The 12,470-nt window shown below is 40.0% G+C and overlaps 1 protein-coding gene across 4 annotated transcripts in view; it reads right to left on the reverse strand.

The window, feature by feature from the left end:
* Positions 1-3,140: 3,140 nt before the first annotated feature.
* The window catches only part of LOC120921409 (interferon regulatory factor 2-like), a 91,914-nt gene continuing 82,584 nt past the window's right edge, over positions 3,141-12,470 (reverse strand). For all 4 annotated transcript variants that reach the window (XM_040333987.1, XM_040333989.1, XM_040333986.1 and 1 more), the window contains 2 exons: positions 8,796-8,836; positions 3,141-5,802 (listed from right to left, as the gene is read on the reverse strand). In XM_040333987.1, the coding sequence (XP_040189921.1) occupies positions 5,494-5,802; positions 8,796-8,836 (350 nt within the window). In that variant the 3' untranslated portion in view covers positions 3,141-5,493. The remainder of the gene's footprint in view (positions 5,803-8,795; positions 8,837-12,470) is intronic.

Raw genomic sequence — 12,470 nt, forward strand, 5'->3', positions numbered from 1 at the left:
AGAGGTCCGTTTAAAGAGCAGAGAGCATCATGAAGAACAAGGAACACACCAGGCAGGTCCGAGATACTGTTGTGGAGAAGTTTAAAGCTGGATTTGGATACAAAAAGATTTCCCAAGCTTTAAACAGTGGCATCAATGGGCACAGTGGCATCAATGGGCACAGTGGCGACAAATAAAGGGCACAGTGACTGCATTTGATGGCATGGCACAGTGGTGACAATTGATGGCACAGTGGCTGCGTTTGATGGCATGGCACAGTGGTGACAATTGATGGGCACAGTGGCTGCATTTGATGGGCACAGTGAGGCTGCAATTGTGTTTTTTTTTTTCGTTTGCGCTCCCTCAAAAATTTTGAGCACCAGCCGCCACTGGCTCTCACACTTTCATACTTACTGGTCACTGGAAGTTCAACATGGCACCTCATGTCAAAGAACTTTGAGGATCTGAAAAAAAGAATTGTTGCTCTACATAAAGATGGCCTAGGCTATAAAAAGATTGCCAAGACCCTAAAACTGAGCTGCAGCACAGTGGCCAAGACCATACAACGGTTTAACAAGACTGGTTCCACTCAGAACAGGCCTCACCATGGGCCACCAAAGAAGTTGAGTGCATGTGCTTAGCATCATATCCAGAGGTTGTCTTTGGGAAGTAGACATACGAGTGCTGCCAGCATTGCTGCAGAGGTTGAAGGGGTGGGGGGTCAGCCTGTCAGTGCTTAGACCACCACCAGACACTGCATTAAATTGGTCTGCATAGCAGTCGTCCCAGAAGGAGACCTCTTCTAAAGATGATGCACAAGAAAGCCCGCAAACTGGAACCTGTGGTCTGATGAGACCAAGATAAACTTTTTTGGTTCAGATGGTGTCAAGCATGTGTGGCGGCAACCAGGTGAGGAGTACAAAGACAGGTGTGTCTTGCCTACAGTCAGGTGGTGGGAGTGGAAGAGGACTCCAGTGGCAACCTGTGAAGCTCTGGTGAACTCTGGTGAAAGAGGGTTAAGGCAGTGCTGGTAAATAAATGGTTGCCACACAAAATATTGACAATTTGGGCCCAATTTGGACATATTCACTTAGGGGTTTACTCACTTTTGTTACCAGCAGTTTAAACATTAATAGCTGTGCGTCGAGTTATTTTGAGGGGACAGCAAATGTACAGTTATACAAGCTGTACACTCACTACTTTACATTGTAGCAGTAATTTCTTCACTGTTCTAACACGAAAATCTATAATAAAATATTTTCAAAAATGTGAGGCGTGTACTCACTTTTGTGGGATACTGTATGTATTATGGTTTTAATTATTTATGTGATTTTACTGTTGTCGTAATAATAAAAATGTCATATTGTCGGCCTACTATTGGCACCTCAAAAGTCCACCTTGTTTCCTTCTATTTTTTGATTAGTATAACAGGATATTGGTGTCATTGGCAATCCTTGGCCTGTTAAACTATTCTGCTCTAGAAATATGCATCTAAAAAGGTTTGGTTTATAGACATTCACAAGTTTTATTCTCTATGGTATAAACCTGTTTAGTATGCAATCTTTATTTATTTTAGCTCTGTATCCATACTTGGGCTACCAAGATAGTTTGACTGTATACCATATTTTAAGCTTAGTTCTGTGCAACTTCTGTCTTTTCGGATGACCATCACCAGCTCAAGCACTGGGGTCAATTAAATAATATTTTCTCTTATGTGAACATATAGGGAAAAAAAGAGTGTTTGGGACTTTAAATTGAAATTATGGCCTGGTAAGGCCATATATATATATCCATCCTTATCAATGTAAAAACGGAGCAAAGGGGCGGAACCTTAAATAAAGCACATGGTTGCAATGCGGTAAATTGGTGGGCGTATACAAATTTTAAATCTGTTTATATACATATTATAGACACACACACACACACACACACACACCGTATATACTCGAGTACAAGCCAAGTTTTTCAGCCCTTTTTTAAGGGATGAAAATACACCCCTCGGCTTATACTCGAGTCAGTGTACCTGAAGGGCTGTGAGCGTCCATTTTTTAAAAGTCGTAGCTTCCCCCGGTCCCTTCCATGATAGGAGTTTCCTAGCAGGCACGGTTCAGTGTTTTCACCCATCACAGACGTTCTCTTGTCCGAGGATGAAAAGACGTCCATGATTGGCGGGACACTGAACACAGTATCTGCTGGGAAACTGAGTCCGAGGATGAGAAGACGTCCGTGATAGGCTGCTGGGAAACGCCTATCATAGAACGGGACTAGGAGGAGACCTCAACTTTTAAACAATGAATTAAGACACCCGCAGCCTGTCAAGATTTTCAGGTACACTGACACGGGCACAGGAAGGCTGCAATGGGCAAAGTGAGGTTGGGCACAGTGAGACGTGCAAATGGGCATTGTTGACCCTCTTTTCCGCTTACAGTAGCTGCTGCATTCTCACTCTAGGCTTATACTCGAGTTAATAGGTTTTCCCATTTTTTGGGGGTAAAATGAGGTACCTCGGCTTATACTCGAGTATATACGGTATATATATATATATATATATATATATATACACATACATATACATACATACATACACACACACACATACACACACACACATACATACACAAACACACACATAATTAGCTTGATGTCAGTTTGGAAAGGATTCAACATGACAAAAACACGGGTAAAAACATGATACCACGTAATAAAATTCCACAACACATCCAATTCATATGGGTACATACGTAAATAGCATTGTATTGCCTGCATGACCTGTGGCCTCTCTGGATCAATCATGATAAAAAGATAAATGAAACACACTGCATAAAAAAACTGCCAATATGGTGGATTGTGGAATTCTAATATGCAATACCATGTTTTACCCATGTTGAATCCTTTCCAAACTGACATCAGCTAATTATGTATGTATGTATGTATGTATGTATGTATGTGTGTGTGTGTGTGTGTATATATATGTATATATGTACATGTGTGTATATGAACCGATTAAACTTTTTCTACGTCCACCAATTCTCCTCATTGCAACCATGTGCTTCATTTAAAGTCCCGCCCCCCTTGCTCTTTTTTACTTATGTAAACACAAATGACCGACACCACTCACATCTGGAGACAAATAGAAATGTCAACATGTTTTTTTTAGCAAATAAAACTGCAATTAATATTTATTTATCAATCCACAGGATAATTTTTCTTTCTACATTAGACAGATATATCAGTTCCATGTTAATAACAAAAATGAGAAAACTGCGCTGTTGTAGTTAACATTCTTTCCGCTAACAAACAGGAAACTGAATCATAAAATAAATCTGTTGTATAAAAAGATAGAAAAAAATTATATTCATTTTAGATTTTACCGCAAATAAAATATCCCCTGTATAAAACATAAACAAAGCTTTCTTTGGGAGAGATTAGTAATATCTTTATTTAATAATTTGCATAATAATTATTTTAAAATGCTCAAGAAGATATAAAACTCTGAATAGATCTAAATTGTAGAGATCTATTGTACCTTGGTTTGAGCAGGTTAGTAAAAAAAGGCTCTTTTAATAAATTACAATCATTAATAGAACTATTTATATTTTACTCGGAACAGAACCTTTACTGTTGTAGCAGGCCATTGCCTTAAAGGGCTGGTACTCTCTAAATGAGTGTTTCAGTCTAATATAGATGCTGGAGAATTAAACCGCCCAACTGTTTTGTATCCATTCTTTGGAGACTAGTGGCAAAAAGCTCTTTATTTGCAGGTCTGCACATTGGCTACAGCTGCTAGGAGGAGGTCCCAAGCTCCATGTTACATTTAAATTTATTTTATAGTATAAGATTCCAACAGCAGCTGAAAGTGGGTGAGGAAACCCAGTCTGAGGCAGACACAGTCATATATTATGCAATTTTTTAACCAAACCAAAGAAGATTTGGAATTTGCATGTCTCATCCAAGTATCATGGATGTTAAAAATTGATAATTCTATAGCGTTGGTCAGAGAAATATTCACTCATGATGGACAAATTCTGTTTGAGCACGCTGCAAATTAAATAATGTTTTAATTGTGCAAGCATTTGAATACAAAGAATTATGCTTTTAAACATATTATTGTTTAAGTATAAATCTTTGTTGCTGGAAATGTTCTAGCATTATTAGTAAAAGATCTGTGTATGGCCAGCACTATGTATACTTTGGAAAGCAAATTAACTTTCAAGGCAAGATTCCAACTAAAACTTTTTAATGCAGGTGTAGTGGCAATTGACTGCCTATTTTTTGTTGCCAATCAGCTACTCCTTGATTAAAGTTATATCAGTTTTGCATTAAGCAAAATACCTATGTGTTAAGAGAAATGCATTTTCTACAAAACTGCCTGGAGTTTTTTTTTTTTGATGATCACCAACTAAGGCATTTGTAGAAGAGCGAATATTTTTTTTTCCCGTACAGAAAACATTGTAGTCCCTCTTACAATTATCTTTAACTGTAAAGAAAAACATATTAGAATTAGGGAAATCTTTCAAACATCTCAAAAACATTTTTCATTAGGTTAATAAATTATCAAGTCAAAATTGTGTGCTTTTAGGGCACACAGTAAAGTTCCTTATTTTACCCCTATGTCTGCTCAGTCATTTACAACAAGCTATTTTAAATTACTGCCTGATAGGGTTTCCAAATATGTTGAAATTGCTATGCATCAATGTGGAGCCCTGCCTTTTCCTCAGAGAAAAAGGAATGTCCCTTTAACTGTACATGCTTTGAAAAAAAAAAAAAAAAAAATGTTTGACAATCGACAGTCTGACTGGGTTGGGGAAGAAAATTGTTGCGCAAATCGGCAGATTTCACAGTGCCTGGGAGCAGTTTATAGCCACCATAATAATAATAATAATAATAAAAAAGTACATAAGATGTGCAATCTTTCTGCCAAGTCATAGCTGTCATCATGAACAGACCTTTGTGTCTGTAGGGTGCTCTTGTATCTTTTGGAGAACATGCAAATATACCGAAATCTTGTTATACTGAATACAAGCCAAGCTTGGGTATACCCAACATAAGGCTGTGTAAATTGTGGCCCCCAAAAAAATGTAAAGGAGTACAATAAATGGCCACTTGCCTTCTGTTAAGTGCTGATTTTGTAAGGTGCACAAGCAGATTGCAAATGGGCTACAACTGTAATATAAAATATACATATTTACAATATAGAACTTTTTAATATTTTTTCTTTTAAGGAACAAGAATGATACTCCTGCCATATCGCACTTCCCAGTCCACGCTAAGGCCTGTGTTGACTTGAATCTGTATTGGTCCTGTTCTACACTCATCTTGCAGACCTTTTTTTTGGTAGACCTTAATCCTGAGAAAAATCTTCGTCAGTATCCACGGCAGCTTTCTACACTGACTGATTTGATTAAATCAAAACGGCATGTTAAGGGCAGAAAATGATAATTTAATAAGATGACAAAATTCCTTTTCTTTCTTCTCTCCCGGAAAATAAAAATAAAAATATATGAACAAGTCCTTCTAAAAAGTCTTAAGGCTCGACTGAGTGATATCTGATGTTTTCTTAATAACTGTGGCTCTGGTTTCATGGTCTTTCCGGGTGATAAGTGTTGAAGAACTGGCTGTCTGTAAAATGGGGTTTGGTTCTGGAAATATGGGCCAGTTGCTATTATAGGGCATGGGGAACTTCTCCTCCTTTATTGTAACTTGGAGATCCGGCTTGTTAGACGTTACAAAGGTCTGCATGCCCGGGAGGTTATAGAGTGCTCTTGGGCTGGTAGTCCGTACACACTCTCTGTTTTCACTGTTCCTTTGATTTTGCAATCGGCTCTGGAATCAAAAAAGAAGAACTATATGAGGCAGTGTTATTTTCCCTATTACAATGCATTATCAGATGGCATTAAATTGGAAACTAAAATGCCTTAGGGTAAATCTTCTTTTAAAGTAATATTTTAAATGCTTATGCGTTTTCAAAACGCTGTTTTATGTTTTTCACTATATGCATACAGTCTGTTTTTTTTTTGTTTTTTAAAGGGCATAATACATGACAAAAGATTACCAGAGTACAGATCACGGGCTCCATGCCTTTTGGCTTGCTTTGCCCGACTTAGGGTTTGTTCGCATCAGGTGCATTCCCACCAGAGGTCAAGTCATAAAGCCTTGTTCCCTATGAGGGCAGTTTACACTACTGCATTGCAGAATGTTCTTTCAGTGCAAGCCCTGAAACATCATAGAGAGCATCCAAAAAGGAAAATTCAAAGCACCCAAAAAGGAACAAGTTGCTTAAATGAATAATTCTCTTGTGTGTGCAAATTTCACCTTGAACTGCTGGACACTGTAAAATACATGGTCACTCTGCAGGTGTATTGACTAACACCACTCCTTGGCTCAATTGCCTGTGTTATTAAAGCGGAGTTCAACCTAAAACAGGCATGTCATTTTTTGGGGGGGGAGTGGGGGCTTCAGGAGGAGAGGGACTTCCTGTCCCACTTTCTCCTTCTACCCAGGGACCTCTTAGGCGATACACAGCACATCACAGGGCATGGGGCACACAGTAAGTCACATCAGGCGGTACACAGCAGGGCATGGGGCACATAGCAGGGCAATGGACACATCACAGGGCATGGGGCACACAGTAGGGTACATCAGGGGGTACACAACAAAGCACAGGGCACATCAGGAAGTACACAGCAAGGCACAGCACAGGGCACACAGTAGGTCACCTAACAGGGCACACAGTAGGGAACATAAGGGAGTACACAGCACATCACCACAGTAGAGCACATCACAGGGCACACAGTAAGTCACATCAGGCGGTACACAGCAGGGCAAACGACAAGAGTCTTTCATTCATTGTTGTTTGTGCCAATTTACCCTGCAATTGTATGAAGGAGTTCTGTGTTGATATGTATGATAATGTGTATTGTAGTTAGGGAGTCACATCAGCTGCTTTAAAGGATTAGTTAATTAGCTTGTGTTAATTTATGTTTCTGGTTACAGGTGTATTGTTAGAGTAATATGAGCAGGAGGGAAACCTCCTCTTTAACTGTATATAAGACTGTATTCTTGTTCTAATAAACTGTCAGATGTTTTACCCTACACTGAGCTATGACTAGTGAATAGGAAAGCTAAGGGGTCTTGGATTGTGTGGCACCGGACAGAGGAAGCATTTACGGCGGACAGACTCATCTTGAGTACGGGGGTCCATCACAAACTATTCTGCCAGGTTCACAATTCTAGCTGGTTGCCTACCAGCCTCCTTAAAAAAGCTGTGGCTCTATGCATTTTTCACATATAAACATACATGCTCATCCTATAAATGAAAATGTTTTCATCCAATATTTATTTACTTTCAACCACTGTCTTCCCATTCAACATGGGCTTTAGCTTATATACTAAGGAAAAAGAACAGTGTCCAACAAGCATTTACAAAGCTTATGGCTTATTGCAAGTAGATTTTCTGAAGCCCTTGAAGCACTCATGAAGTTCATGTATTGGAGTGGTGAGCATGGATCCCAAAATATTTGTAGAGGCAATTTTTTTAAAAATAGAATAAACATGGTTTACTCACCTGCTCTTCTGCATTCTGAGAGTTGTCTTTTGAATCCAGCCTTAAAGTGGTTTTTAAAGTGGTTTCAAAAGTAAAATGTTTTTTTACCTTATTGCATTCCCCCCAAAAAATAATTTGAGCCCTGTATCGATCCAGGACTGCGCCTGTCTGCTGGTTTTCTCTCCTCTTACCCTGCTCTCACAAACTTAGCTTAGAGCAGCGGGAACACTTGGCTCCTGGTTCTGTCAATAGGACGCGCAAAGCCCAGCTCAGGATCAATTCCACACATCTGTCCCCCTAGCAAGTACTTCTAAGGGGCAGAAACAAAAGAGGAGGAGCCAAGATCACTGGTGGGGGACCCCCGAAAAGAAGGTTCGGGGTTGCTCTGTGCAAAAGTATTGCACATTTTGCACAGAGCAACCACAAACCTTCTTTTCCGGGGTCCCCTGCCAGCGATCTTGGCTCCTCCTCTTCTGTTTCTGCCCCCTTAGCAAGTGCTTGCTATGGGGGCAGATGTGTGTAATTGATCCTGAGCTGGGGTTTGCGTGTCCTATTGACAGCAGCAGGAGCCAAGGGTTCCCACTGCTCCAAGCCAAGTTTGTGAGAGTAGGGTGAGAGGAGAGAAGACCAGCAGACAGGCACAGTCCTGGACCACTTTTGGGTGGAACTCCGCTTTAAGCTGGATATGCATACTCCGTTTTTTTGTTCAACCAGTAGCTTAAATGAGTGGGGATCTTTGCCGTGCTATGGTATTCTGACAGGGGGACCCCTCACATCCACTATCAAAATACACTGATCAGTGCTTGCAGCCATTGGCTGCAAGTGCTTATTGAATTATGGTTTGCCAGTGAGATTGTGCAACAGAAGGTGGTCATTAGATGGGCTTCTGTTGAACAGAAAGCGGTACACGTCACGAAAGTCAGCTGGTTCCTGGTAATCCTTATTACTTGAAATATTCAGGGTTATTACTTGAAATATTCAGTGTTCCTGTTAAAAGATATGCAGGTAAACCCAACCAAGCCCAATACTTCAGTTTTTTGCAGTGCAGTTCATTTTCGCAAAATGCCAAGACAGAAGACACTACGTTCCACTTCAGGGTTGTAATTTTTTTTTATATTTTTCCACTTTGAGTGTACTTTTCCGTTAGGTCGCACAGTTTTTATGCATAGTACTATAATATCAAATTTGGAGAAACTTATTTATTCTAACAGCTTCAAATTTTCAGTACGAGTCTTGCACTAGATAGGGTAAAAGGGAAAAACATGACACTTACCACATTTTCATCATCGCTGGGCACGCTATCGGTTTCACTCTCTAACAAAAGCAAAATGAATAAAAAAAATATTAGATTAAAATATAGTGTATCAAACTACAATACTGTCAATAAATATAAGCAACACTCAACATGAGTGTATTACCTTTACATCACAAGCATAGCCAGGAGGGGAAAGGGCTTTCAGTCACTGTGCAAGGATCATGGTTCTTGCAGGAAAGGAATATAGGTCTATTTGCTTAAATTTCTTGCAGAACAAAAATTTCACAACACAAACTTTTATTAAACACTGGCTCAAGTCCATGTGAACTTGTAGAACAAGTGTTGTTAAAGGGGTTGTAAACCCTTGAGGTTTTTCAAATTAAGGCAGTGGTCATCAACCCTGTGCTCAGTAAGATAACTGAAACACAGGTGATATCATTTGCTGCTCAGTGATTGCAGTATTCTAGTCTGCATCTCCCGAAGGTAATAGATACAATTTGGCCGGTTACTGGGCCCTAAAGACAGGGTTGATGACCACTGCATTAAGGTGAAAAACCTCCTGTGATGCAGCAGGCCCCCAGAGCCCCCCTTTTAGCTCCAGCCAATGTTTCGGTCCTGATTGGATAGATTTACAGCAGCAGGAGTCAATGGCTGCGCTGCTATCAATCCAATTACATGAGAGATGGGGGAGCGGGGATGAGTCCTGCTGTCTGTGTCAATGGATGCAGCAGCAGGACATGGGAGCACGCCCACATGAGTGCCCCGAGGGAGAGTAGCTCTCCAATGGTACACTCGAGAAGAAGATGAGACAGGAGTGCCACTGAAGGACCCCAGAAGGAGGAGCACCAGGGACACTCTGTGCAAGACCAACTGTACAGAGGAGGCAAGGTTTAATTTTTTTTTTAAATGAGCCTTTACATATCCTTTAACAAGTGTACGTAATAAAAGAAGAAGAAGATCTAAAATGGAAGTGCAGGCTTGTAATAAAACCAAAGAAATCAAATCATTGAGCATTTCAAGGGGACAACTTTGCTATAACATCAAGGCAAAATACAACACAAAACTATAGTGAAAATGTTTGGTGGCATAATATATATATAAAATATTGAAATATCTTATTAGTAAAATATATATATATATATATCTTCAATAGAGGTTCTTGTATGCATCAGATTTGGACCACTTGAAGGGCCAACATGATACAATGATGAGGGTGAATGTGGACCACTTAAATTATTCTGAGGGCAATGAGAATCCTGATAGAGGATCTGTATATACGTTTCCTTTGGCAAACTACACCTTTCAAACTGCACTTTCAACAACACTATTCATTTTAAAGGAAAGGCTCATTGTGATTTTACTCAATATTACCTTTGGCAGCTAGGGAAATAATTAAAAAAAAATGAGCTGTAAGGCAACAGTAATCTTGTCTCACATTTGGGAGACCGTGGGGGTTATTTAGTAAAACTGAAGAGTGCAAAATCTGGTGAAGCTCTGCATGGAAACCGATCAGCTTCCAGGTTTTATTGTCAAAGCTGAACTTAGAACCTGACTGGCTACCATGCACAGCTGAACCAGTTTCTTAGTGCACCAGTTTTAGTAAATCTACACCATTGCTTCCAATCTGCATGACCTTTGGCTGATACAAACATAAATTCAAACCCAATTTAAACTGAAATGAGGATTAGCAGAGTGTACAACAGACTGCTTTATAGCTAAAAGTATACCATCCTTTACCTGCCAATGTTTTTGTTTTAAACCTACGTATAAACAATAAGTACATGAAGTAGAAATGAACACAGGAAAGTGCGCACAATGAATGCAAGCACGTTGCTTTTAAAGAAAAATCTATGTATTTTTCTAGTTTAAAATGACAAAGAAACTAACAATAGTCCAGTTACCATGGAGCCAAAGAAGAACCAAAGAAGAATTATTTGCTGAACATGTACATGCATTTTCAGCACTCCCAGTAAGCAAAATGAAGTCCTAGCTTTGGAAAGGTTTAGCTTTATTTTATCAAACTCCATTCTGTTACCCTCCTCACTGCATTTAGATGGCTCGGAAACTTAACCTTTGACACCGATTTATCAAACAGACTCATTTTATTACTTTCCTGTTTTTTTTTTCATTTTTCTCTTTGTTACCCATCATGCATGTGTGCATTAAGCTTGTTTACAGCTCTGTGCATCATTATGTAGCTTTTCATGCCTGTCAGTCATCAACCATGAAGTGTCGATCTTTTGTGGGTGTAGTTTCAGCATGCCTTTTATTCTTATAATAAATTGTGAACCCAACATTCACACGGCTAGCAAGGATTTGCACAGCTTAATAAGCAGTATATTGCTTAGTGTTGAGTAATTTTCCTGTTGTTGAGCTACCAAGAACAATAAAAGGTAAAACAAAAACAGAGAACTGCATATGCTTGTGCTGATTTAAAAACTAGTGTCTCTTCTTCATGGCACAAGGGTACAGAAAGCTAAACCATGTGCTCATAATTTAATTGTATATTGAAGAAAAACTAAATACCGTTAGGTAGATTCAAAGAGATTGGACTAACTTTAGGGCGGCCTAGCCTGTTTAGGCTACACCGCCGTAAATTAACTAGGCTAGTAGTGATTCTCAATCTACTTACCTGCTAATCTACGGCGGCGTAGCCTCAAACGAGCGGGCGTAAGGGCGCCTAATTCAAATTGGTTGGAGGGGGGGCGTGTGGAAATGAGGCTTGACCTCACGTTTGACGTTTTTGCTACTGCGCATGCGCCGGGCGCCTACATTTCCCAGTGCGCATTGCGGCTAAGGACGCCGTACGGGCCTATTGATTTCGACGTGTACGTAAACGACGTAACTCCCGATTCGCGGACGACTTGCGCAAACAACGTAAAAAATTCGAACCTCGCGGCGGAAACGGCGGCCATACTTAACATTGGCTAGGCCACTAGAGCATAGCTCTAACTTTAGGCCGCCTAAGGCCTTACGGAAAAGACGTTAATCGACTGCGGCGGGCTCGCGTACGTTCGGGAATCGTCGTAAAAGCTCATTTACATAATCTACGCCGGCCGCAATGGAAGCGCCACCTAGCGGTCAGCCAAAACATTGCAATCTAAGATAGTGTATCTCTGTTAGAGAATACACTTAAACATAGGTCGTGCAGATTCAGAGTTAGGTCGGCTTATCTGTAGATAAGCCGGCCTAACTCTTTCTGAATCTACCTACAAGTACCTAATATCTGGCTCACTCTGCTATTAGTCTCTACATGTAGGCACTGGCTATATGGAGATTGAGATTAATATAATATAGATAGATAGATAGATAGATAGATAGATAGATAGATAGATAGATAGATAGATAGATAGATAGATAGATAGATAGATAGATAGATAGATAGATAGATATCGAAAGTATTCGGCCCCTTTGAACTTTGTGACCTTTTGCCACTGTCATGGACCTTGCCTTGCAGTGCTGGAATGTTTCTACTTGAAATCCTAATTCATGTATATCAGAAGATGGGACATTACTGACAGTTCATTGCAGGACATACTGGACACATTACAAGTGGTTTAGTTGTCCTGACTAGGTCAATAGACAATGACCCTTCAATGCTTAGCTCAGACTATTGAAATGCTAAGTGGACCCAGCTTGTGAAATACCTTTTATTGTGTTCTGCAGGTTAAGAGCGGGTGTCAGAGACGACCC

This window comes from Rana temporaria, chromosome 1 (assembly GCF_905171775.1).
Source record: "Rana temporaria chromosome 1, aRanTem1.1, whole genome shotgun sequence".
NCBI lineage: Eukaryota > Metazoa > Chordata > Amphibia > Anura > Ranidae > Rana > Rana temporaria.